At 39.0% G+C, this 25078-nt stretch overlaps 1 protein-coding gene across 4 annotated transcripts in view; it reads right to left on the bottom strand.

Annotated features, from left to right (window-relative positions):
* adcy7 (adenylate cyclase 7) overlaps positions 1 to 25078 on the bottom strand; it is a 78530-nt gene that overhangs the window by 13605 nt on the left and 39847 nt on the right. For 3 of the 4 annotated variants that reach the window (XM_053493514.1, XM_053493513.1, XM_053493512.1), the window contains 14 exons: positions 24004 to 24456; positions 19668 to 19883; positions 17737 to 17901; positions 16547 to 16696; positions 12624 to 12781; positions 6796 to 6907; positions 6478 to 6605; positions 6224 to 6382; positions 5970 to 6102; positions 4616 to 4804; positions 4461 to 4501; positions 2939 to 2998; positions 2203 to 2283; positions 548 to 617 (listed from right to left, as the gene is read on the bottom strand). In XM_053493514.1, coding sequence (XP_053349489.1) covers positions 548 to 617; positions 2203 to 2283; positions 2939 to 2998; positions 4461 to 4501; positions 4616 to 4804; positions 5970 to 6102; positions 6224 to 6382; positions 6478 to 6605; positions 6796 to 6907; positions 12624 to 12781; positions 16547 to 16696; positions 17737 to 17901; positions 19668 to 19883; positions 24004 to 24168 — 1827 coding nt within the window. In that variant the 5' untranslated portion in view covers positions 24169 to 24456. The remainder of the gene's footprint in view (positions 1 to 547; positions 618 to 2202; positions 2284 to 2938; positions 2999 to 4460; positions 4502 to 4615; positions 4805 to 5969; positions 6103 to 6223; positions 6383 to 6477; positions 6606 to 6795; positions 6908 to 12623; positions 12782 to 16546; positions 16697 to 17736; positions 17902 to 19667; positions 19884 to 24003; positions 24457 to 25078) is intronic. The other variant, XM_053493515.1, reaches the window with a different exon arrangement.

The following is a 25078-nucleotide window of genomic DNA, read 5'->3' as shown; positions in this document are numbered from 1 at the left end:
GCGTAGGCGTCCCCTTCTGCAGGTGCGTGAGGCCAGGTCGGGCCGGCTGGCGATAATTAATGTTAATGGATCTCGACCTTCCTCCCCCCTTTTTTCGCCCTCTTCCCCCCTTTAACCCTTTTTCTTCCTCGTTTTTTTTTTACCCCTTTTCCCGTAAGACCACCTCACCTCGTGTCTCGGCACGCCCATTCAAAAAAAGCAAACCTGTTACAACATGAAATCTAAAAAACTAAAGCGCATGCTCATGAACTAATGCTGCCGCACAAAATGTGATTTTTTTTAAATGCATTTTATTTATTTTAACACCATATTTATAATTATAAAGTAATTGAATTACAGTAACGCGTTACACAGTATGTTTAAAGGGGCAAAGCTGGTCATGTTTAGCTTTATAATAGTATATAATGGGGTGCAAACTTTTGCACTTGATGCAGAAATACAATAAAAGACCCCAGAGGACTGTTTTTCTAAACTTGTTAGCAAACCTCTGGAATCTGTGAATGTACACCGTGTACTGGGTGCTGTTTATTGTGTTTAAGATGCTTACCTCTTTCTCCAGCCCACGTTTAGTGAACCACAGCATGATGCCAGAGATCTCCTCTGACTTCACCCACTGCCTGCACACAACAAACAAAAACACATGCACATACAGAACATCAGAAGTGTTTTTGTTCTCGGTGTTTGTGCGGTTTCCTTCATACGACCGATTCTAAAACAGAATGCCTTAATTATATATTTCTAAAAAGCAAATGTGATGTATTCTATACAAGGATGTAGAAGCCTGGATTACATTCCACGCATGATTGCGTACACATTCCCAAACTCGGGATATAACTGATTGAATTCATATAGGTTATGATGTTAGCAGGACAGTCCTGCCTTTTCCTACCAATCTCTTCCAAATGTAGATTAAGTACAATACCAGGGACGGGAACCGACATTGCGCTAAAAAGTCTTTAATTTGGAGATCCCTGCACAACATCCACAAATCCTCATAAAAAAATAAATAAATGTTTTTTTTTTATCTGCACAAACTATTCATCATGCGACTTTGTGACCTGGTAGTGGATGTTTCATGTGTCTGTTCTGCAAAAATCTGGAGCTGTAGCACCAAGAAGCTGTTTTAATATCCTATTAAGATTGTTTGCTTTTTAATTTGTGCTCATCCTAAGGACACTTTGGGTTATGGCCCCACCAAATATTTTCCCATAGAAACGTAATCATTGTGCTGACATTTTATCCTCATACTCCCACCCACATAGACGGACAGATTACCCAGAATCAGGAATTTGCTGTTCATAAGCGGTAGAAATTCATAACAGTTCCTCTGACTTGAGTTAGAAAGGCTCACACTAGATCAGCAAGAAACTGAAAATATCGGACAATCCGCGGCAGAATAAGACATTTGGGGCACTAATGCACTCATATTACACGAGCAGGCAGTATAGGAGTAGAAAACTGAGAAATCTGGGTTTAAAAATGGTATATTTAGGCTAAATTTGTTGTTTAAACTCAAAAAGTGGGACTTTTGACTGTACAGTTCTGAGGGTAAAAACAACCCCCTTTATTTCTCTATATAATCTCCTGCTACACTAATGCACTTATCCCCGTGTTACACTAGTGGACTTGGACACCATCAAGGTAGAAAGTTTTCTCAGACTGGCTGCTTCACTCAAGTCTGAAACGCTGGCCTCCCAGGAACTCCTTTCAGGATGATGTCCCTACACATTTACTATTCACAGGAGGGCTGAGGCCCATCCCAGGCGACTTTAGACACCCTAGGCAGGGTGCCAATCTATCAGAGGCCACACAAGCGCACACACACTCACTCACATAGTGTGGGCAATTAAGAAATGCTAATCTGCATATCTCTTGAGTGTTGGAGGAAACTGGAGTTCCCAAGAAATTTCATCACACGTTCTGGTTTGACTTACATTTCTAGCTTTTATATTTTTCTTTTTAAATTCTTATTCAAATTTTTGTACATTGTATTCTGGCTGAACTTATATTTCATTTATTTATCCATTCATTTATTAAGTGCTTTATGTTTATGTTCTACTGTGTATGGTTGTGTGTACGACAAAATCTGTCAAATTAGTAGGATGCGATTTTATTTATTTAGTTTGAGCTCATCACATCCATATAAAACATAATAAAGAACACACGTATAGAGAAATAAAAAAATTTATTAAAAGGACTCACTTGCTAGAGCTCAGCTCATCGATGGTGGTGATCATCTCATTGTGTAGCTGCTCATCAAACTTGGTCTTCTGGGATTTATTCCTGCAGGAAAAGGAGACATTAGCGACGTCAAACACTTAATATGAAAAACAGACACACGCACACAATCAGGACGAGGAAAAGAAAGGTATGTGGAGACAGCAGGGCTTGGAGTGTGGAGGTCACGGCCGTTGTCATGCTGGTTACAATCTTCAGGCCAAGCTGCTTAATATGACAGAGAGAACATCAAGTCGTGTGTGTGTGTGTGTGTATGCTTTTGTGCATGTGCATGTATGTGTGTCTATGGTGAGGGTTTATACGTGTAGGTGTGGCATGCAGGATGCCTTGTGTTAGTTTAAATCCCTGAAGGAGCCCTTATACAGATTAGGAAGGAAAAGGGAGAGAAGAGAAGCCATTTCCTTACCCACCCACACACCCACCCACATACGTACTGTACACACACATAGGCACACACACACATACACACACTTTCTCCTATCGTATCTAGCGCAGTGCCAGTGCAGTAATCCTGCAGAGGAGTAAAAAGGTCCATTTTTCAGCACAGGAGTGGTTGTTATAGCTCATGCTTGCCGTGGGCTCAGTAACACAAGCGGAGTGAGAGAGAACGAAGGGGGGGGGGGGGGTTAGGGGGGTTAGTGGTGAACTTTTGGGCCGGGGGGTGGGGGGACGTCCTCGGAGCCAACACGGATCCACTCACTTATTCACGCTGAAGGGAGGGGCAGGAAAGGACAAAGACTCCTCAAGTGACTCATCAAAGCTGCACAAGGGGATAAAAGTCAACTTTAACACAACACAAAAGAGAGCGGGAGAAAGAGCAGGGATTTCCAGAGACCTGTTTATTAGGAGATAAAATTGCAACAGAATTTACATAAAACCGTTGTGCATCGAGAAAAAAATGTCTCCCTACTAGCTAGCATGTGCTTGGCTGATGAAGCTTTAGCATCAGTACAGCATCCAATACTTGCATGCTTGAGTTTGCTTTGGCTACTTTCTAGAAATCCACAGGATGACGGGTGAAGGCAAAATAAAATAAAATTAAAAAAAAGACGCTCCACCAACCATCAAAACTCTGCTGTTCTTTTTCTCTTACACTGTGTTCACACTCGCAGGTTTGTTTTAGCAACACCACCAACAAGGAACATGCAAGATGAGATTTTCTAAACCTAATGAAACTAGCCCGCGAAAATGATTCTTGATTCTCTAAATTCTACTTGTATGGTTGTTCTGTTTGACTAAACCTGAAAACTCAGTCATGGTGTCAAATATAACCTCTCTATAAATGTCATAAAAATATACAGACACTGGGGTGAAAAAAAAAATGCATGGAAATGGAGAACTGGTTCCTCTGCAGCATGCTTGTAGCTCGGATACTTAGCTAGCGCTGATAACTGTACTTTTGCTGGAAATTTCCCTCTGCAACTAAGTATTTTTAACATATGAGCTAACAACCAAGCCGAACTGAACACCGGCTACGTTTTGGAAAGCCGAGCAAAACGAGTTTACATATTTTTTTTTTTTAGGTTTTTTTATTTAGTGAAATCACGGGTCCCAAAAATGTTATTAAGGACGGTAGTAAGAAGAAAACAGAGCCGCTTTCAGTTTGGTTTTTAAAGCAGCCGGTGCCAAGAGGAATCATAGAAGATTAAGCGAGTTTTAATGACTATTTATTTCATATTTTACTTCATTTACATGTCTTTTCTAAATGTTTTGATTGTTTTTAATTTGCAAAAATCTGACGATAGCATTGGAAATTGGTAATCATTTACATTATTTTCTATAGGAAAATGTGTTTCGCAATACGATTTTTCGTCTTAAGATCTCACCTGTGGAACGAGTTTAATTTGCAAGTACCCCGTATGTACCCCGTAGTACATTGCGCAAGTACCCCGTAGATATTTCAGCTTTTAACATCTTTGCAACTCAAAGAAAATTTCACAAAATATTCTTTAGCAGTTTTCAATACTTCTTGCTTCATTTGAAAAAAATAAATAAATAATAATTCTCTCATTTTGCTTTGAACCCGATCATTTAAACTATAGTTACGCTACACTGAAAATTCTACACTGAAATTCACTTTAAACTGTGTACTGAGGTGAATTGTGTGCTGTAGGCGATACTACAGCCTACAGCACTTCTATCTTGCATAGACTTACTAGTGTGAAAAGACATTTGCGTGCATGCATACACACACGCTCACCAGAGTCTCAGGTATCACTAACCTTTCTGTCACTTTTAAGGGTACTGGTCTCATGGGGATGTCCTGACGAGAGAGAAAAACAAAGTCTCATTAATAATATCATTAACAATAATCAGGAAAAAAAAAAGACATAATAGCGATTCATTGCGCATTCGTGTTTGTGTGTGTGTTGTGAACCTTGAAACGGTTCTTGCAGTTCACCATAGGATCCGTCATGAAGCCCTCTCTGCTCTGGAGATGGGAGAAGGGTTTCACGGCGCCCCATGATTCCAGGTAGCGCGTCATTCTCACTGATGCTCGCATCTTTAAACCGTCACTCGCACGCTGCTTAGGAACGCTACGGCTGCTCAGGGACGGGTCCTTAGACTGGGTCAGCACACAAAAGATATATATGTTTTTAATATTTACGGTATTCGGAACAGGCCCTTATTTAGAGCGACTTATATTTTTATCTCATTATACATCTGAGCAGTTGAGGGTTAAGGGCCTTGCTAATCACTGAGCTACCCAAAAAAAAAAAAAAACTGATGTTTAACATCTCAGATCAACGTTTATCACATACAGACATCTAGGTTGCATCTAGAGAAACCTGGTTCTTAATCATTTTCTCCCAAATCATGTTGTTGACATACCGCACAGTGTTCAGTGCACAGCAAGAAAAGTCTTGAGCAACCTCTCATTTTTTTCATATTTTGCTTGGAAAAAAAAAAAACAGACATTCTTGTATTTATTTATTTTTTATGTAATCTTGAGGACTAGATCTCCAGGCATCCTGAAGGACTATCATATTGGGCAAGTTTTTGTCTCTCATTTCAGTCCAGTCCCTGTACCTCAGCAGTTTCAGAGAAATGTTTTGGGTTGTTAAGTCACTCAGTGACCTATGAATCATTCAAGCATACAACACAAAAACAAATACAATACAAAAACATCTAACTTAAGGCATGAACCAGTGAGAAACAGGTGCCGATGATTACAGGCGATCAGGCTGATGATTAGTATACTGATGACGCTGAATGCTGAGCGGTTGGAACATACAGTATGAGAGGGAAAAGGAGGTCGCTGCTGGGGTTGTTACAAAAACAGCCGATTTTTGACCAAATGATGGGTGACTGTAGAATTGAGGAGAACTGACCTTTGTTTTCTCATATGCATTTTAGAATAATAAACAGTACACCCACTCTCAGCAGATAAGATTTTAGTATATCAGTGTGTATAGTATATCTCAAGGAGCAATACTATAGAAATAAAACTTGGATATATTTTAGAGTAGTCAATGTTCAGCTTGTTTAACAGTATGAAAAGAACTCAGGATAAAAGTAAAAGAATGAGGAATTGCACATGACTTGAGCACTGTAATCAAAGCTGAAGGTGTTGAACAAAATCATATGTGTAACTTTTTTAAGCTGGGCAGTGGATGAACAGAAAGTGCAATGCAATGAAATTAGCTCTGGTAGTGGTAAAATATACCAATGCATTTGAAAAATAAACTTTTTTTTAAACAGAATTTTATTCGAAATGCTTAAGTACTGACCCGGGGGTCTATAACCAGGTAAGTCTTGACGTTGAGCTCTTTCAGGTAAGCGTCTCTAAGGTGGCCGTTTCCTTCCTCCACCTCATACGCTTTATTCAGATGCTTCAGAGTGGCCTCGGTGATGTGCACCCGACTAAACACACATTATTATATTATTATAAACAGAGCAACATCCTTTTTTTATACAAGCAATACTTAACATCTCAATCGACTTTTTCAGAAACAGTGAATTTAAAGTGTAGCATTCTTTGTACCCAGGCAACCCTCCGGACTCCATGTGATTGGCCAAGGTGACATCATGTGACCAGACATCAAACTGCCATTTGCGCAGACCAATCACCCCACAGAGCACGTTTCCAGAGTGCACGCCCACACGCATGTTAATATCCACTCCTGTCGCCTCCCGAACCAGCCTGCCACGATAATGAAAAAATGTAATGAGTAATTTATTTCGCTCAGTGTGTGTTTTAATATCTGTGTGTGCGCATAAGCGCACTGGTGTACTTACTTAATAGCCTCACACATGTCCAAACCCATTTTGACACAGTTTTTGGCATGTCTCGGTAAGGAGACAGGTAGTCCGGACACACAGTAATAACAATCGCCCAGGATCTTTATCCTCATACACTCATTCTCCTAAACACACACACAAACACAAAAACATATCATTTGTACAGTTCTGCTAGAGATCAAGACCTCATCATCACCACTGAACCATACAATTCATCTCACAGAACATACGGGGGGGTGGGAACATCAGTGCTCAAGCATAAATATTATTATTTCGAAAAGAAATACAACTATTCTAGATAAATGAATCACTCACTTTGGCAATCTGGTCAAATTTCCCAAAGAGTTCATTCAGCATGATCACCAACTCTTTGGGGGAACAGTCGCTGGCTAAACGAGTGAAACCGACAATGTCTGCGTAAAGAATGCTGAAATGGAGAAGGAAAATGAGGGAGAATTTTAGAGGACTTAAGTATAAGTTCGGCTTAAGTACATCTATAAGTAAAAAAAAAAAAAAAAAAAAAAAACTATGAGAAAACATTGTGCATCAGCCATTAGATTTAAACTCTTTCACAGAAAAATCACCTGCATTATACATAATATAAATATAATATATATTCAGAATGGACCAAAAGTCTTGATCCATAGCATAGACATTTTATACACTAAGACACAACATTTTATTTGTTTTAGTTTTTTCTTATTTCAAGAAACTAACAACAGAAGATGGAACAAAACCAGCCGTAACACCACTACGAGCTTATCTGAAATCAGCAGACTATCAGAATCGGTTCAGAGCAACTGATGCACTAAAGGAGGAAATCATCTCTGTGTGGGACAGCAGCAGTTCTGATCCATTAAACAATATCTGACAATGACGGTGTTTTAAGCAGTTGCTGTAATTTCTACTTGTAAATACATTTTTGCTTATAGAACCAGAAATTAGAATTAGAAAAAGATGTGTTCAAGTCAACTCGAGACTTTTGATTGTGCAAAACAAAACACTGTTATAAGAATAAAAACTCTCTTTATTTCTCTATATAATCTCCTGCTACACTAATGCACAGTTTTTAACCAGTAGAAAGTTTCCTTGTCTGAAACTCCGGGCCAGGAACTCCTTTAATGACCCTTTCCTTTAAGGAAAAAAAAAAAAAAAACCTGGTTCGATCATCTAAGGCGTTCTGTTTTTGCAGGACAATGAACAACCTCATACTTCCTACCGCAATACTTGCACGTTACAGGAACTCGGCTGGGAGTTTTTGCTGCATCCACCATCCACCTGACCTCGCTTTAAGCCATTTACACATGTTAGGGCTATAAAGACGTTCCTGGGAGGCCAGGGTTTCAGATTTTTCAGACTTTTTTGGGGGAATGGGTGTATTCGGAGATATTACTTATCGGCCATTAATGACTTATCGGCCCAAAAACCAGCACACGACAGCTTTCACAATTTAGCCTGCTTTTAGAAGGATGTACTGTTACTACCAGCTCAACAGTAAAAGACCTGGGCGTGATATTAGACAGTAACTTGTCCTTTGTAAATTCAATATCACAAAAACATCCTTTTTCCGTCTCAGAAATAGTGCCAAACTTAGGAGCATCTTATCCGTATCTGATGCAGAAAAGCTAGTTCATGCATTCATGACCTCCAGACTGGACTATTGTAATGCATTACTACAGTAGGTGGTTGTCCTGCATCCTCAATAAACAAGCTTCAGTTAGTCCAAAATGCAGCCGCCAGGGTTCTCATTAGATCCAGAAAATATGATCATATAACCCCAATATTATCATCCCTGCACTGGCTACCTGTTCAGTTTAGAATTAATTACAAAATAGTACTACTTACATACAAGGCTTTAAATGGTTTAGCTTCCACATACCTAACCTAATAGTCTTCTGATACGCTATAATCCACCAAGTTCCCTAAGATCACAAAACTCCGGACTTCTGGTAGTTCCCAAAATTTTTAAATCTACAAAAGCGTTTTCATATTTAGCTCCAAAGCTTTGGAATAGCCTTCCAGACACTGTTCGGGGCTCAGACACGGTTTCCCAATTCAAAAGTAGACTCAAGACACATCTCTTTAATCTGGCATACACGCAACTCATCCTATAACCTCATACTCCAGTACTGTACATCTATCCTGAATGGCAACTACGCTAATTCTCTCCATCTGTTCTGTATTTTTCTACCCATCCCGAGGCATCCGGAGATTGTGCCAGCTTCAGTAGATAAAGGCCGACCCTGCGAGGATCCTGAGGCATCCAGAGAAAGATCAGCTCCAGCTGGATTCTGCTTTATGATGGTTGAAGCTACGCATGCTGCTCCTGTGTTTCCAGTGACCCAGACCCCATCTGCCCTCTGCACCTACTGACTCCTTGTGCTGAACTGGACTTTATGTTAATTTAAAGAACTTCTGTTATATTGAACTTTCACCTGCACAACACACATGATGTTATTTCTATCTGTTATCACCCAAATGAGGATGGGTTCCCTGATTGAGTCTGGTTCCTCTCGAGGTTTCTTCCTATTGCTATCTCAGGGAGTTTTTACTTGCCACTGTCGCCGTCACCCTTGGCTTGCTCAGCAGAGACATTTCATTCATCATTCATTCATCTCATTATTATCTAGACACATTTTTCTTACACATACACACTTTCAAATCATCATACTGGAAATGCTTATACCATGAACCAACAACAGGTGACCATTCCTCTAACTCCGGTCCAAATACAAATTTTTAAGCTCAAAGAGATCCTGCTAATTATTTTGTCCAGCCATCATAGGAGAGACAATCATAAAATTGAATGAACAGCAACACATGTTTAAAACTATTCTCAGTTAAATGTTTTTCAAATCTAGTGCAGTTTGAAAGGCGACGCCAAGGTTGGAGTTAGTATAACAACATTATTTTTTCTAAACTAATATCCTTGACAGATTCCCAGATTAAAGCAGGAAGAAACTTAAGCCGACTCCAGCTCTTCTCACTGGCCTCAGGAGTCAGTTAAAACAACAATCCTTTCTTATGATCTTTGAGTAACCCTTCACTGTGACAGCAGAAATTTGCGGTGGTGTCTCATTGGGATCTCAGCGCTAAGTCACAGGGATTGGCTCGGAGCCTGGTCCAAGGGAAAACTTTTCCTCTCGAGTCTTTATTTAAAATTCTGCCTCACACTTCCCATGTCCGTAATCTCAGCGCAGTCTGCTAATTCGCTTTCACGTTAGCCCTTGATGACGAACACTCATGACCTTCTACTACTTGTGAGTCAGTGGATACAGAGTCTAATTCAAACGCATTGATTCAATGTTTGGCCATTCAAAGCAATTTCGCGTGTATAAAATGATTCAAGCCTGTATGATGTGGTTCAAAAGCCTTTTTGAGGTGACAGGATGAATGAGCAAGGTTATGCAATCGACTTTAATATTGAAGGTCAGCGCCGCAAAGATGAAAAGTGTGTATAGAGGTGTGTACACGTCTGTGACCGTCAGTAAGGAACCCTGAAGATTTTAGCCGTCTGACATGGCTGCAGATTTTCTTGAACACAAACCTGGGTTAAATTCTACAACTACAGAGCAACAAATTGTAATTAATTATGACAAAAGATTAAAGTCTAAATTCGCTAATTTATTTATTTAGTTATTTTTGAAAATTAACTGTACTGCGCACAAAAAGCAAATATTTACAATTTTTTTTAAAGTAAAAAAAGTTTTATTCAAACAGCTGATGTACTGCTAAAAAAAAGTATAAACTGACTTTTTTTTCCCCTCGAGAAAGGATATAGATTTTTAACGATGGAGGTAAAATAAAGCATGATCATATTCACAGGAATGTACAAGATATTTTAACCGATTGTTTGAACTATGTTTTTACATAAAACAGGAAATGTACATCATCACTTAATAAATGAACTGCTCTTAATAAGATCCCTCTCATACTGTAGGTCTCATAGGTCAGTGATTATAAAATGAAAATACTGGACCATGAAACAAATCCTGCATTGTTGTCGGACACGCCCATGTGCTGTGTAATTAGATGTGTATGACCGCGTGGGCTTCAGAAAGACAGAAAAGCAGCTAATAGTGAGTACTCTTTTACATTTAGGCATTTGGCAGACGCTCTTATCCAGAGCGACTTACAAAAATTGCTTTAATGTTTACAACATTGGATACTCTTTCTCTATGCATGTCCATGTATCATGGTTTGCAAAATAGGACTAATGGAGCAGATGATTTAAGCGCAGTAAAAGATGAGATTTAAAAGTTTCCATCATTAAATATATTCGTACACTGGTTCACTGGGTTCCTAACTAGAAGTACAGTGGAACCTTGGATTACGAGCATAATTCGTTCCCGGAAGCGGGCTCGTATTTCAAAACACTCAAAATAAAGTTTCCGAGTGGGAATGGGAAAATGGAAATTTTCCCATGGGAAATAATGGAAACTCAAATTATTCGTTCCACAGACCAAAAAAACAAATACATAAAAATAATGAATACAAAATAAAAAATAAACATAAAACAAATTAATCTGCACTTTACTTTTAAAAAAAGGAAAAATAAATCCAGACAGATAAGTGTTTCCGTTTATGCGCGCAGGCGCTGTGTGTGTGTGTGTGTGTGTGTGTGCTTGTATGTGAAGCAAAAATATGAGGAGAGGAGTCATTAGACCCCCTCCCCCTTTTCTTGTCTTACTGTACACAGTAACACTTCTTCCTGTCTCATTTGACTTCTTCACACACACACACACACACACACACACACACGCACGTTAACAGAAGGCCGTTTTATCGGAAGTAAAAATAAAACAAATTAACCTGCACTTTACCTTTGAAAAGAATCGTGACAGAGCAGTGTAGAGCAGAGAGAAGAGTGTGTGTGTGTGTGTGTGTGTGTGTGAAGGGGCACGGTGTCCAATGACAAAGAGCAGGCCGATACAAAGAGAGAAAATGGATCTTTAACCTCTCTAACGAGATTTGCTTTTGCTTTACACACGCGATGTACACACACGCATACAGACACAAAATAAAAGATGTTTTAAACACACACACGTGGTCACAGTGTTATAGTAAACAGTACACGCGCGCACAGATGTTGATTATACCAGTAAGAGACGCGCACTAAGACCGAGCAGGGGAGAGACGATTACCCCCAATTCCGCAGCACAAGAGAGAGAAAAACCGTTGGCTCTTGTAAATACTTTACAGGTGGCGCAGTGGTAAAGCACTCGCCCTATCATCCGGAGATCGTGAGTTCGATTCCCGGGTGATGCTGTAACCTTCTCGCAGCCGGAGGTCTAGAGATAGCTGACTGGCCGAGCTCTCTCAGAGGGGAAGGATGGGAGGTAGTGCTTAGTGCTCCCACAATAATCACGGCTCTAGCAATGTCCTCCGAGTGTGTTACACCGCCCCTGCTTGAAAAGGGCAGTTTTCAAGCAGTTCGAAAAAATTGCGGTCAGCAGTGATAGTCACCGGCCCTCCCGACTGAGTGGTAGTAGAAACTTAGGGGGGAAACTAAGTAGGGAGGAAAAAATAATAATAATAATTTGAAGGTGATTAATAAATGAATATTGGCAATCATCCTCTTCATGAGATCACTGGTCCCATTATTTGGTATAAGCCTTAATACATATGTTTAAATATAAGATGGTACATTTAATAATTACATATGGCAGTTTAAAATCGCAATCCTAATATGTTTCTAAAATAATTGCACTGTAATGTTATCACATACTTCAACTTTATACTATAATATACCACTTTAAACCGTCAAAGATTACGAAAGCAAATATCTTTAAAAAAAATTTAACGAGGGTAAAATCAGCAGCTTCATTATTTTCTCTTTCTTATATTTTAGATTCATTTTGAACCTCAAAATAACTTTAAGCCAAACAGGACAGCGCTGTAATCAGGAAGTAAAACTACAAACTTTCACTTCCACGGTGAGCATGCTCAAACTTAAGCAAGATCGATATCTTTCATTTCTTTAAAACACCCACATCCCCTTCATACACAAACACAACCTCTTAGACAGATCATTGGAGCTCCAAACACGCAATGAGGATACATGTGTACTGTATATACATTATTCAAAATAATGTTTCTTTTAGTTACTGATCCAAAGGGTGTGTGTGTATGGAAATTTTTACCTGACGTTCTCGTGCCTCTTGACATACAGACAGTGAAAGTTATTGTCTTTGACCATCCGCTGGTGTGCCTCCTTATCTTTGCATTTACAGCGCTCCATTATGGCCAGCTTCATCTCCATCGAAATATACACGGGCAATACTGACTGTAACAGATTCTCCTAAATAACACACAAACACGGTACACATGATGGTAAAGGAAAAAAATGGATAAAAAAATTATTACATTTATTCAGCAGCACACAAATAGAGGAAAAAGGAAGCATGTCATATCATGCAAGCAAACGCTTTCTGCTAATCTAATCTAGATCTAGAGCTAGCAAGACCTTTTCATGTGACTATAGACTGTTATAATGAGGATCTAGATCAAGATCCAGGTGTCCGACCCAGTTCTCGAGCCGCAGCCACACCTAATCTAGACCATCTGTAATAAAATATTTGCACATCACTTTGGTAACAAGACATAAGTGATGTTAAAGCTCTTATGAAACCATGACATTTGAGTTGGACATGGCATTGAACATTACAGGTTCACAAATTTCTTTACAGATCACTACAACTACAGTAAAATGCTAATATTGTGTACGTAAGACTTTATATCAGCTCTTTCTAGGTATCTCTTTAGAGTTTTTTTTTTACAGTCATTACTTCTTTTCTTTTCATTTTTTTCTTTCTTCATTTTTCTCAGTATGCCTGAGCCAGGATTGAACTCTGCCTGCTTCACTTCTTCAACTCTGGCCTCCCAGGAACTCCTGTAATGGAATCGGCCTGGTGTGAGGAACAGACAGATGCGTCTCTTCTGCAAATCGGCGACAACATATCAGTCTATTTTTAAGGATCAGGCGTTTCACTCGCCAAATGTTCATGGGAACGACTGCAGTGGGCTCGGAGCCATCTCATTCACAGACATACGGCCTTCTTTAAAACGTCTGCACCATTTAAACGTTTTAATGCGGCTAACAGTCTTATCACCCTACTGTGCCTAAATTCCGTAAATGTTAATGTTATTTACTGACATGTCGAATGATTTTCAAATTTCCTGCAAATTAAATTTTTATTCAGAAATTCTTTGCTACGTCTGGATCCTAGCTGGTAACTCATGTTGGACTAGAGAAGTTATCTTTAGACCGTGATTCCATTCCGTCTAGTGTGATGTCAGCAGAAGGGTAGGAAGGTTCTTTAACATTCCCATTTCTGGAATTGTACTCTCATGTCACAGTTTGGCTGCAGTTTTCCTGGTATGACGCATACGGAACTGGTAGATTTAACAAAGTGGACATGGCGTAAATAGTTGTTGTTTGCAATATACTTTATGTGAAGGTAAGCCCGAAGAAAAACAACAAACTTGCTTAACCACCACATTAAATACACTGTCCATTGCTTTTTTTAAATTTTTGAAAGAATTGTGTGACCTTTGTTAGAATTTGCCTAAAAATGACTTTGCTCTTTGAATGAGCTGTAGAATAGATTGAGAGCACAAACCTCCCAGTCCACCCAAACAAACACGAAAAGCGTCTCGTTTTTCAAATATATTTTCTCAGCTACAAAACCAAGATTTTTTATTATTTTTTTTTTTTTAATGTTCTAAATACTGTATGTTTTACTCTTAAAATCATAAAAAAAAATAATCATAGCCGGGTATCTAGAGAGCAGATATGATCCCCCCCCCCCCCCACCCCACCCTCTTTTAAAACTTGTCGCACTATCTTGCATTCTTTCTCTTTCTCTCTCTGGGTCTTTCTTAGTAGGGGTTAGCGGGGTTAGTAGGGGCTCTGAATGTAACCGTAAGCCAGCAGATCTTATCCTCCAGGAGAACAGAGGTTAGCCTATCTTCTTCCCCTCCACATTTTTTTCGTACACAATGTGTACCTTGTGTTTTTATGCTGGAAAGGGGAGAATGTACACAGACATACAAAACGGTAGAAACTGAAATGAACCTTTAGAGGTTCACAGATAGTATCACAGGAGACACATATGAGTAGGTGAAGGAGAGGATTTCAGTTTAAAACTAAACAGATCTATATAACATAGGATCTTATTGAACAGGAGACTTAAAGAGTCTGAAATTCATCAGTGGCAGGAAAAAGTATGTGAACCTTTTGGAATTTCATGTTTTTTTGCATAAATTCGTCATAGAATTTGTCTGGAATGTGATCTTCATCGAAGTCATTTCACTTTATTGGGAAACCTCATAGTGCTAGTCGAAAAAGTCTATGAATCCTTAGGTTAATAACTGCCAGACACAACAGAGAAAGCCGCTGCTTACTAAAAGAAACCGTGACAAGAGCACACTGACACTCTACAGCGGTATTGGCAAAACGTTTTGTGCGCTGATGAAACTAAGATTAAGCTATTTGGAAAGAGCATGCAGCAATACTGTACATCCGACATCGTGCGCATAAATCGTGCACTACATATCATCATGAATCTGTATCATCCCAACTGTAAAGTATGAGGAAGGAAACCTCACGATTTAGACCTGCTTTGCTGCATCCGGGCGTGGCCAGCTTGCAGTCACGGAGAGGAGGATGAATTCCCCAGTGTATCAAAAAAAAATTTCAGGCACATTATTTTTGTCAATACCCTTGACTTGCTGTAGATCAGATCTCATTTATGACAAATTAATGCAAAGAAAAAAAACATGAAATTCCAAAAGGTTCACATCCTTTTTTTTTCTTGCCACTGTGTGTATATATACAGTACACACGCACATGCATGCATACATACATAGCATATACACACACGGGTGTTTATATATAGTGTATATATAGTTAACGTTCATGTACTCTAGTACATTTAAACATTTTTCCCAGATAATATGAGATGAGATGGATGAGGAAAGCCCAGAGTATTTTCTCTATCTCTAGCAAACTGTCACTGTTTATTTTCAGTGAGTTCACTGCAAGCAAAGTTGCAGGTCTGTCCAACAAAAAATAATCCAGATCTTTACCATCTGGCTCCATGTAACACAAGCAAATATTTGAAACCAAAGTTAGTCCGTTATAAAGCTAGGCGTGACTTCAGCGTTTATTTATTTCACAGCCAAGTAGATTCATTGTGTCGAGTTTGTCCAACACACAAATAATGCTGTTTTCTTTAAAAGTCAGGGCAAGAAATAAAATAAACTCGCACATGAAATGTGGGTAAAATTTGCCCCCGTCAGTCATTTTACTCCAGGTAACTTTCTGGCGCTTTTAACAAGTTTTACATTAAAAGTATTTTTTTTTTTAAGTTAAAAAAAAGTTCATAAGTTTTTATTATAATTGTCAAGTCTATAGACAGTATTTTGTTCATTCAGCTCAATCATCCACTATCTAATACCTCAACCATCAAACACCAGAGGATGCACGACTACTAAAATTAACCTTATTTTAATCATAGTATTTCTTCCTTATAAGAATTCAACTACTTGTCTATTTTCCATAGTGAAAGCACTTCTTTTTCAACTGACACTCTAACTGACATTTCCAACTTCGATGCTTTATAAGGGCAGTACGATGCGCTCAGGATGGTTCGATCCTGAGACTCTCTGTCTGGAAATTCATAAGACACAAACAAAATCCAGACAAAATGCATCTTGAATTTAAGACGGGGATAAAAATTATATTTTTGGCCTGATGATTGACTCGCCTTTGTTATAAAAAGGTCAACATTCCCACGCCTACACAAAACAAAGAGCTGAGACCTCCAGCTAGATAATAAATATTTACACCATCATTCGGGATGAATAAGGATTTTATTAGACATGGTTTAATAACAACCTGTAAATGGATTTTTTATAGTTCTGGCTCGTGTGCGAACCAGTGATGCATGATTCTCATCCAGTCAGGACAATGGACAACAGCGATTTGTCCTGGCAGGAGTTTGGATTTTTGGAGCACTTAGTCTTAAGTTTTACTTAGCAAAAGTGCATGTGCGTATGTTACCTGCTGCCTCTTCTCGAGCTCCAGTTTCATGCGGATGCCGAGGCAGCGCAGTGTGTCCTGGAAAGTTTGCCTGAGAGCTTTCTCCTTAAGAACCTTATGAAACGCTCCCACTGCAACCCCACACACAAACACCACCGCGTTCGACAAGAGCTGACGAGAGAGAGGGAGAGACAAAAAGAGATCATAAGAAAAAGCCATTTGTTTAAAAAGTCATACACCAATGAGAGTCAAAAATTATCCACACTCCGGCTGTAAAATTTCTTTTAGTTAGCTTTTAGTTTAGTTAACTTTTAAGAAATGACATGGCCAAAATATGATATCCGTGCTAAAAAAAATATAATAAAAAAATAAAAAGTGTCTCACCTAGGTGAAAAAGTGCATTTTTAAATAGCATTGTACAACAGCTTTTTTCATAGTACTTAATGCTTCTTATCCTTCGGTCCATGCTTCGTTTTTTGTAAATATTCATACACATTTATATTAGAATCAGATAAAAAGAATCACATTTGCCAAATACAATTAAATGCTCATAATTTAAAATTCCATGTCTGAATTTCAATCATCTTACTTGGCTAATTTAGATTTTACATAAAAAGATATAAATCTGAAAAAGTTTGTTATTCTAAAACACAAACTTAAGATATTGCAACGTGAATTTAAAATGGTTACGGACACTACAGATTTTTTGCTTTATAAGCTTTTATCTCCTTTTAATATATTTGGTTCTAGAATCTCACACCAATTTTAGTATCAATAATCAAAGAAATATAAATAATTAGAATTTTAAATGAACTAACTTTGAAAAATGGCCATTTTTGGGGCACAAATCATCTCTCCAAAACAGCTACTGTAAATTATTATGGAAGCAAGCTTGGTCACTTCCATGTTACATAAATTTCTTTAGCACAAAGTAGCTTCTTTGGCACAGGTTGTCTATATTATATGTATCACATAAAAAAAATAAAATCAGCACCAGTACTGTGTTTTGGATGACAAATACATAAGTTTTCAACATAATCTCTTTGTCCAGCTGTCAAACCAGCTTTTGTATTCCCTAATTAAAAGCGTTTTAGGCTGAGCTACAAGCCACAAATGCACCGCTGTCTCCACCTCTTCAACAGAAGTTAATCTTTGTCCCCGTAGGGCCGCTTTCAGGGAACCAAACAGGTGAAAGTCTGATGCACACTTACCTGATAGACCAGGTTAGGACCCACGACAGACTTGTATAAGGTGAAGTGCACGGACAGCAAAATAATGTGAGAGAGGGAGGAGATAATGCTCAGAGTGACGGCGAACCACATCTGGAAGGGGAATAATGTGAACACCGTGATGATGATGAAGAGGAAAAAGGGCACCTAAACAGGACAGAAGAACAGGTTAAAATAAATAAATAAATAAATCAGTCACACTAAATATTAACATTTATTGTGTACTGCTCTTCAAACAGTGCTGTAAACAAATATTGGCACCTTCTGGTTTCATGTATTTGTCACATTAAATAGTTCCAGATGCTCATACCAATAATAACAGACTAGTAAATCCTAATGAAATGTTAAATAACTGTTTCGATTATTAAAGAAAAATGTTCTACAAGCGTTATTTCGCCCATCTGAAAAAAAGGTTGTTTGTATTAGGATTAATTGCCATATCAGCTTCTCAGCCTATTTCATGGCAGATAACCACTATAATATGTTATAATGTAAGGGATTTAAAGGGTTGTGGAAAAAAGTAAAATAAAAATATGAATAATAATAATAAAATAAATGTCACATTATAACATGGCCTTTGCCAGAGGAACAGGACTTTACATGAGGTTCTTTAAGTGCACTTTTGCTAAAAATTGTAAATGTTTTCTGGTTTTGTTTTGCAGAATAAGTTTGTTCTGGTAGAAATAGTTTTTCTTATGGTATTTAAACTTGGGCAGGTCAAAATGTTTTATGATTAGAGTAGTGCTACAGTGCTGACATTTTGGAGCTTCTTCACCCTTCAATAAATAGGCATGGGTTAAATTTGGTCGTGTCTGGATTTAAAGGGGTGAAACCATCTTTTTCTTTTGGTATTGTTTCCATTCTGCTTGCCATTAATTTAATAAATACTGATTTATCAAATGGCTTGAGATCAGAGGGTGGGATTTGACATACTCTAATTGTTTCTTTAAGGGCTTGTTTTGTTGCCGTGTCAGCTTGTCCCTTTGTCTGACAAAACAAATCTTCCCAGTACTGTAAGTAACTGGCTTTGCTACTCTCATCAGGGACAAGAACAACCAAACACCCCTGATAACAGGAGATCATTCTTTTGTGGTGCTGTGGGGGAATTCTTGCACACTCTTTGCAATCACACTGGGAGGACTTTGAGCATGAAACTCCAGTCTAAGCCTCCCAGAGGATCTCAACGGGGTTCGAGTCAGGACAAAGACAAGCATGCTCTTAAAAACCGTAACCTTTTCAGCCATTCAGAGGAGAATTTGTGCTTGCACTTGGTGTGTATTTGGAATGTCCTGGTCTTTGTGTTAAATTTTTATTACAGGTCTTTTTCACAGCATTTCTTTACATGAGCCTAAACTGTATGTATGTGATATGAAATTAATAAAAGAAATTTTTATTTTGGTACATCGTTAGAGTCACGGTACTTGGCTACATGGCAAGGTTTCTTTATAAGATTATTATGCTTAAGTTGTGTTTCAAATCTGTCAAAATATATAAATATATTATATATTAGTATTTTGGATACTACAATCAACATTTTGAAGATTTATTATTAAATGTGGAAAAATTTCACACACTGAATATCCATCAATCTATCTAGGAACCTCTGCAGTCTAACTAGGGACCGTGGAGGCCAGTAGTAATTACCATTATATTAATTCCCATTTTACAACTGTGGTGGCACCACCGGTCAACATTCACACACATCTTTAGCACGCTAGGGGCAATTTGGAAATGTCAGTTAATCTAATCTGCATGTCTTTGGACTGTGGGAGGAACCTGAATCCCACCAAGCACGGGGACAACATGTAAACTCCATGCACGCAGAACCCGAGGCGGGAATCAAACTCAGAATGTACAGTATATGTGTGCATGTGTGAGTGTGTATGTATGTGTACAGTATGTGTGTGCATTACCTGGTCCCATGGAAGAATTTTCTCCGTGGAGTAAACAAAGGTGAACCCCATGGTGAGGTATGTCGCCCACAACACCAAACCCAACAGCGTGATCCATTTCTGAGTGAGAGCCTCGGCACAGACAAACACAAACACAGCCAGGAACACAAACGCAGCCAGGAACACAAGCAGTGCACCGATAACCACTCCCAAAAATGCTGCATGGCTGTCCACATACTAAATCCCAAAAAAATACGGAGAGAGAGAGAGAGAGAGAGAGAGAGAGAGAGAGCGCAAGCGAGATTAATTGACATTCACATTTTTGCACAGTACATATAAAAACAGATTGTCATGAGGACAGCCTTAATGCGTCAGAACGGTTGAGGTTGAGAGATAAAAAGCTGATCAGATTGAGAAACTCATATTTTACATCTGATCACAAATTAACACAAATCCATAAATGAACAACTTACAGGACAAGTTATATGAATCAACAATTATTTGGATTTGTTTAAACGTTCTCCAACAGTACATTACCCACAATGCCATTCATCGACTGTCTCAATCTTACTCTTTACAATGCAAATACATAAAAAAGGACATTACTCTCTCATTCCCTATTGGGGTTATTCCGTTACAGGGGACTCGGAGCACTAGGTGGGGTACACCCTGTATGGGAGGTCAAACCATAGCAGGACACAACCACACACTCACACTATGGGGAATTTGGAAATGCCAATTAGTCTAATCTGCACGTCCTTGAACTGTGGGAGGAAACCCAACAAAACACCCACCGCAACCCTGGAGGGGTAAGGTCACAGTGCTAACCGCTTCGCCACAGTGCTGCCAAAATGGCCACTAAATCCCTGCAATCGTTTGCACGACATTCTGTATGGACAGTAAATACAGGAATAAAACCTGTACAGTTCATAAAGTAACTGCTTATATAAATCTATAATCCTGTTTTATATGGGATCTGATAAGTCTACCAAAGTAGAGTATGAATTTTAATCATTAGTTCAAGCACTCTTGACACACTTGCACACCTTGAACACCAGGATTATATTATTATATTTCTTTTTTAAACATATGCTTAATTACAAATACAGATTCTCCTACTCGAAATAGACAGACCATTAGTAAAAAGAACAGTCAAGGATTTACACAGACTCTGACACACACACACAGGGTTACAAAAGTTCACGCAGACAGTATATCACTTAACCAGCATGTGATTGATGCACAAAGGCAGACCCAAGCTGAAATAACATTTACTCAGATTTCTTGTGATTATTCTAACATGGAAGGAGACGTTTCCTTGGCGAAAATGATCCGTGTACAAAAGGGAGCAGGAGAAAAAAAAAAAAAGCACATTTCGGATACAATGGCAGGAAAAATTGCTACATACATTTTTCTCTTTTGGAAATCTGCAGGCCGATAGAACCTGCCAATCATAACGTCTCGAAATGTTCACTTCCTGTTTCAAGATACTATCACTTCCTTTTAGGACATTCGCAACACTGAAAAGAAAATCTGATAATATTTCACACGACTTTCAGAACAGTTGAAGACTCTCAAGTTTTATCATCATTTTTCACATTAATATCGTAAGGCTCGTTATGGTAAAGGGCGATGAAAAAGAGACAGCTCTTTGACTGATACAGATTTAGCACATACTGTACTTTGTTCACAAGGCAAATCTTTTTCTTGTAAGTTTAGATGCTGATCTTATCCTCGTTTTTCTGTTCTTTATCCTTAGAGAAAATATGATGATTCTTAAAAGGATTACTGTGAGACACACTCTACATCACTGTACACGGCAGTTTGCAAACAACCGAACAAAAACTGTGCAATGATGCTTAATGCTTGTAAAAATACGAGGGGTGTTCAAGTCAAACCAGTGAGTGACATTTACCGAAGACTTAAAGCACAGCGTGGTGGTGAGACTCTTTTCCCCAGTAAAATATTACGCCAGTATATTATGAACGACGATCGCAGCTCAGAGCCCACTGCGGGCGTTCCTGTGAACATGCGAGTGAGTGCAACGCCTGATCCTTAACGATCGACAGAAAACTCGTCACCAACTTGTGGAAAAGATACATCCGTCTGTGTGAACTTTACAGTCGTGGCCAAAAGGTTTGAGAATTACATAAATATTGGTAATTGGAAAAGTTGCTGCTTAAGTTTTTATAATAGCGATTTGCATATACTCCAGAATGTTATGAAGAGTGATCAGATGAATTGCATAGTCCTTCTTCGCCATGAAAATTAACTTAATCCCAAAAAACCCTTTCCACTACATTTCACTGCTGTCATTAAAGGACCTGCTGAGATCATTTCAGTAATCGTCTTGGTAACTCAGGTGAGAATGTTGATGAGCACAAGGCTGGAGATCATCATGTCAGGATGATTGGGTTAGAATGGCAGACTTGACTTGTTAAAAGGAGGGTGATGCTTGAAATCATTGTTCTTCCATTGTTAACCATGGTGACCAGCAAAGAAATGCGTGCAGCCATCATTGCATTGCATAAAAATGGCTTCACAGGCAAAGATATTGTGGCTACTAAGATTGCACCTAAATCAACAATTTATAGGATCATCAAGAACTTCAAGGAAAGAGATTTAATTCTTGTTAAGTAGGCTTCAGGGCGTCCAAGAAAGTCCAACAAGCACCAGGATCGTCTCCTAAAGAGGATTCAGCTGCGGGATCGGAGTGCCAAGAGTGCAGAGCTTCCTCAGGAGTGGCAGCAGGCAGGTGTGAGCGCATCTGCACGCACAGTGAGGCGAAGACTTTTGGAAGATGGCCTAGTGTCAAGAAGGGCAGCAAAGAAGCCACTTCTCTCCAAAAAAACATCAGGGACAGATTGATCTTCTGCAGAAAGTATGGTGAATGGACTGCTGAGGACTGGGGCAAAGTCATATTCTCCGATGAAGCCTCTTTCCAGTTGTTTGGGGCATCTGGAAAAAGGCTTGTCCGGAGAAGAAAAGGTGAGCGCAAACAGTAAAGCATCCTGAGACCATTCATGTGTGGGGTTGCTTCTCATTTAAGGGAGTGGGCTCACTTACATTTTTGCCCCAAAACACAGCCATGAATAAAGAATGATACCAAAACACCCTCCAACAATCCAACAAAAGTTTGGTGAAGAACAATGCATTTTCCAGCATGATGGAGCCATAAGGCAAAAGTGATAACTAAGTGGCTCGGGGACCAAAACGTTAAAATTTTGGGTCCATGGCCTGGAAACTCCCCAGATCTTAATCCCATTGATAACTTGTGGTCAATCCTCAAGAGGCGGGTGGACAAACAAAAACCCACTAATTCTGACAAACTCCAAGAAGTGATTATGAAAGAATGGGTTGCTATCAGTCAGGATTTGGCCCAGAAGTTGATTGAGATCCCAGTCGAACTGTAGAGGTCCTGAAAAAGAAGGGCCAACACTGCAAATACTGACTCTTTGCATAAATCATGTAATTGTCGATAAAAGCTTTTGAAATGTATAAAGTACTTGCAATTATATTTCAGTACATCACAAACAACTGAAAGAAAGATCTAAAAGCAGTTTGTGAAAACTAATATTTGTGTCATTCTCAAAACTTTTGGCCACGACTGTATACAATCATTCATAAACACCCCTTGCACATTACAGGGACTGGGCTGGGAGTTATTGCCATGTCCCCCGTACAGTCCTGACATCACTCCAAGCCATTTGCACATATTAGAAGCACTAAAGGAGTTCCTGGGAGGCCGGGGTTTTAGACGTGAAGCAGGCAGGCCAGTCATGGCTTCGGTGTACTGAGGAAACTTTCTACCTTGATGGTGTACAAGCACTAGTGAAACCCTGGGATAAGTGCATTAGTGTAGCAGGGGATTATAGAGAGAAATGAAGGGTCTTTAATTACATACACAGATTATTCTCCTCGAATAGACAGACTTCTTCCTCTTGAAAAGAACTTACGCAAATACAGCATTTTAATTTACACAATATCAGCATTATATTCTCATATCACTGTAAGAAACACACTTTTCCCCTCAAATGCATCAGACACTCTTTAGAAATGAACTGACACTCTCATACATCTCTCAGTGTCACCCAAGTCATACCGATGAGAATCACCTCAAATTATATACAGTACATCCTTCATCTGTAAATTACTACTTACTGTTAGGGTACAATCAGACTAGTCTGTTATTTATTTGGGCCTGTGTATTTATTCTCATTTCCTCGTCTCACACGGTTATACATTCGCACTAGATGTATTTTTATATGTTGTTGTTTTGCACTATGCTCTTTGACAAACCTTTCAGTTTCAGTGTGTGTGTGTGTTTGTGTGTGTGTGCATTTTGTGCATCTCTCACCAGTCCCAGGCTGAAAAACAGCAGCAGCAGCGCAGCACACGTCACCACGCTCAGACCGAGCAGCAAAACCAGAGGCCGATACTGTCTGTTGCACGAGAACTTCCTGTACAGTGCTTCCTGTTTCAGCTTCTGCTCATTCAGCAGGTACTTCCCTTTCGCTGGCATCCTGACCAATCACAGCGCAGCAAACACCTAGCCCCAGTTCAACACGAGGTGCGCTATGCGAATACGGCCATAGAGACTGCGTGTACGTCTAGCACGTTCTGCTGCAGATCACGAGGCATTCTGTCCAACGCCGCACGTTCTTCATTCCTCTTCACGAGATGACGGATCTCATCTTTCTCATCGACGGACAGATCCGGACGACGGAGGTCCGAGGTGGGAACGGTAAAGGGTCCAAGGAAAGTTGGGACGGTTGTCACGGATACCTCCAGGACTCAAGAAAAGAAAATCCTGAAAGATAAAAAAAAAAAAAAAAAAAACACAATGAATTATTGACAGACAGAGAGCAAGAAGGTCTTCTTTTCTTATTCTGCGAGCACTCGCTTTTGTCTAAAAGCCATAAAACTTTCCAATCCATCTGTGACTCGTGAACCACCACCCACCACACACACACACACACAGACACACACACACACACACACACACACAAAGAGAAAAGTTAAAAGCTTTTTTCACAGACTAAAAAAGGATTTAAACCATAAAACAATTACACTCGATGGAAATTCTTCTGAACTTCCCCCACAAGTAATTCAGTAAGGACCCTCGGGTGTTGTTTTGACTGTTTATGACATGTCATAGCACCTTAGCAGTTATACAGCTAAGATCAAAAGGTTTTATTTCAAATCCTTAAGAATAAAGAAAAAAATGGTCTGTATAAAAAAAAATACACATTATATGTAATAGTTTATCTTTTTCCACTCAAAATACATTATATAATATATAATATTTATAACCTCAATTACATTAAAAGAAAATCTCTTTTCATTTTTAATTGTTTTTTCTTAAAAATAAAATCAGTGCGGCAAAATTCATTTTAAATAAATCACAACTTTTTTTTAACTTCACTTAGTCT

This window comes from Clarias gariepinus, chromosome 3, assembly GCF_024256425.1.
Source record: "Clarias gariepinus isolate MV-2021 ecotype Netherlands chromosome 3, CGAR_prim_01v2, whole genome shotgun sequence".
Classification (NCBI taxonomy): domain Eukaryota; kingdom Metazoa; phylum Chordata; class Actinopteri; order Siluriformes; family Clariidae; genus Clarias; species Clarias gariepinus.
Note: the sequence above shows the minus strand (reverse complement) of the source record. Positions and strands in the feature narration are given on the sequence as shown.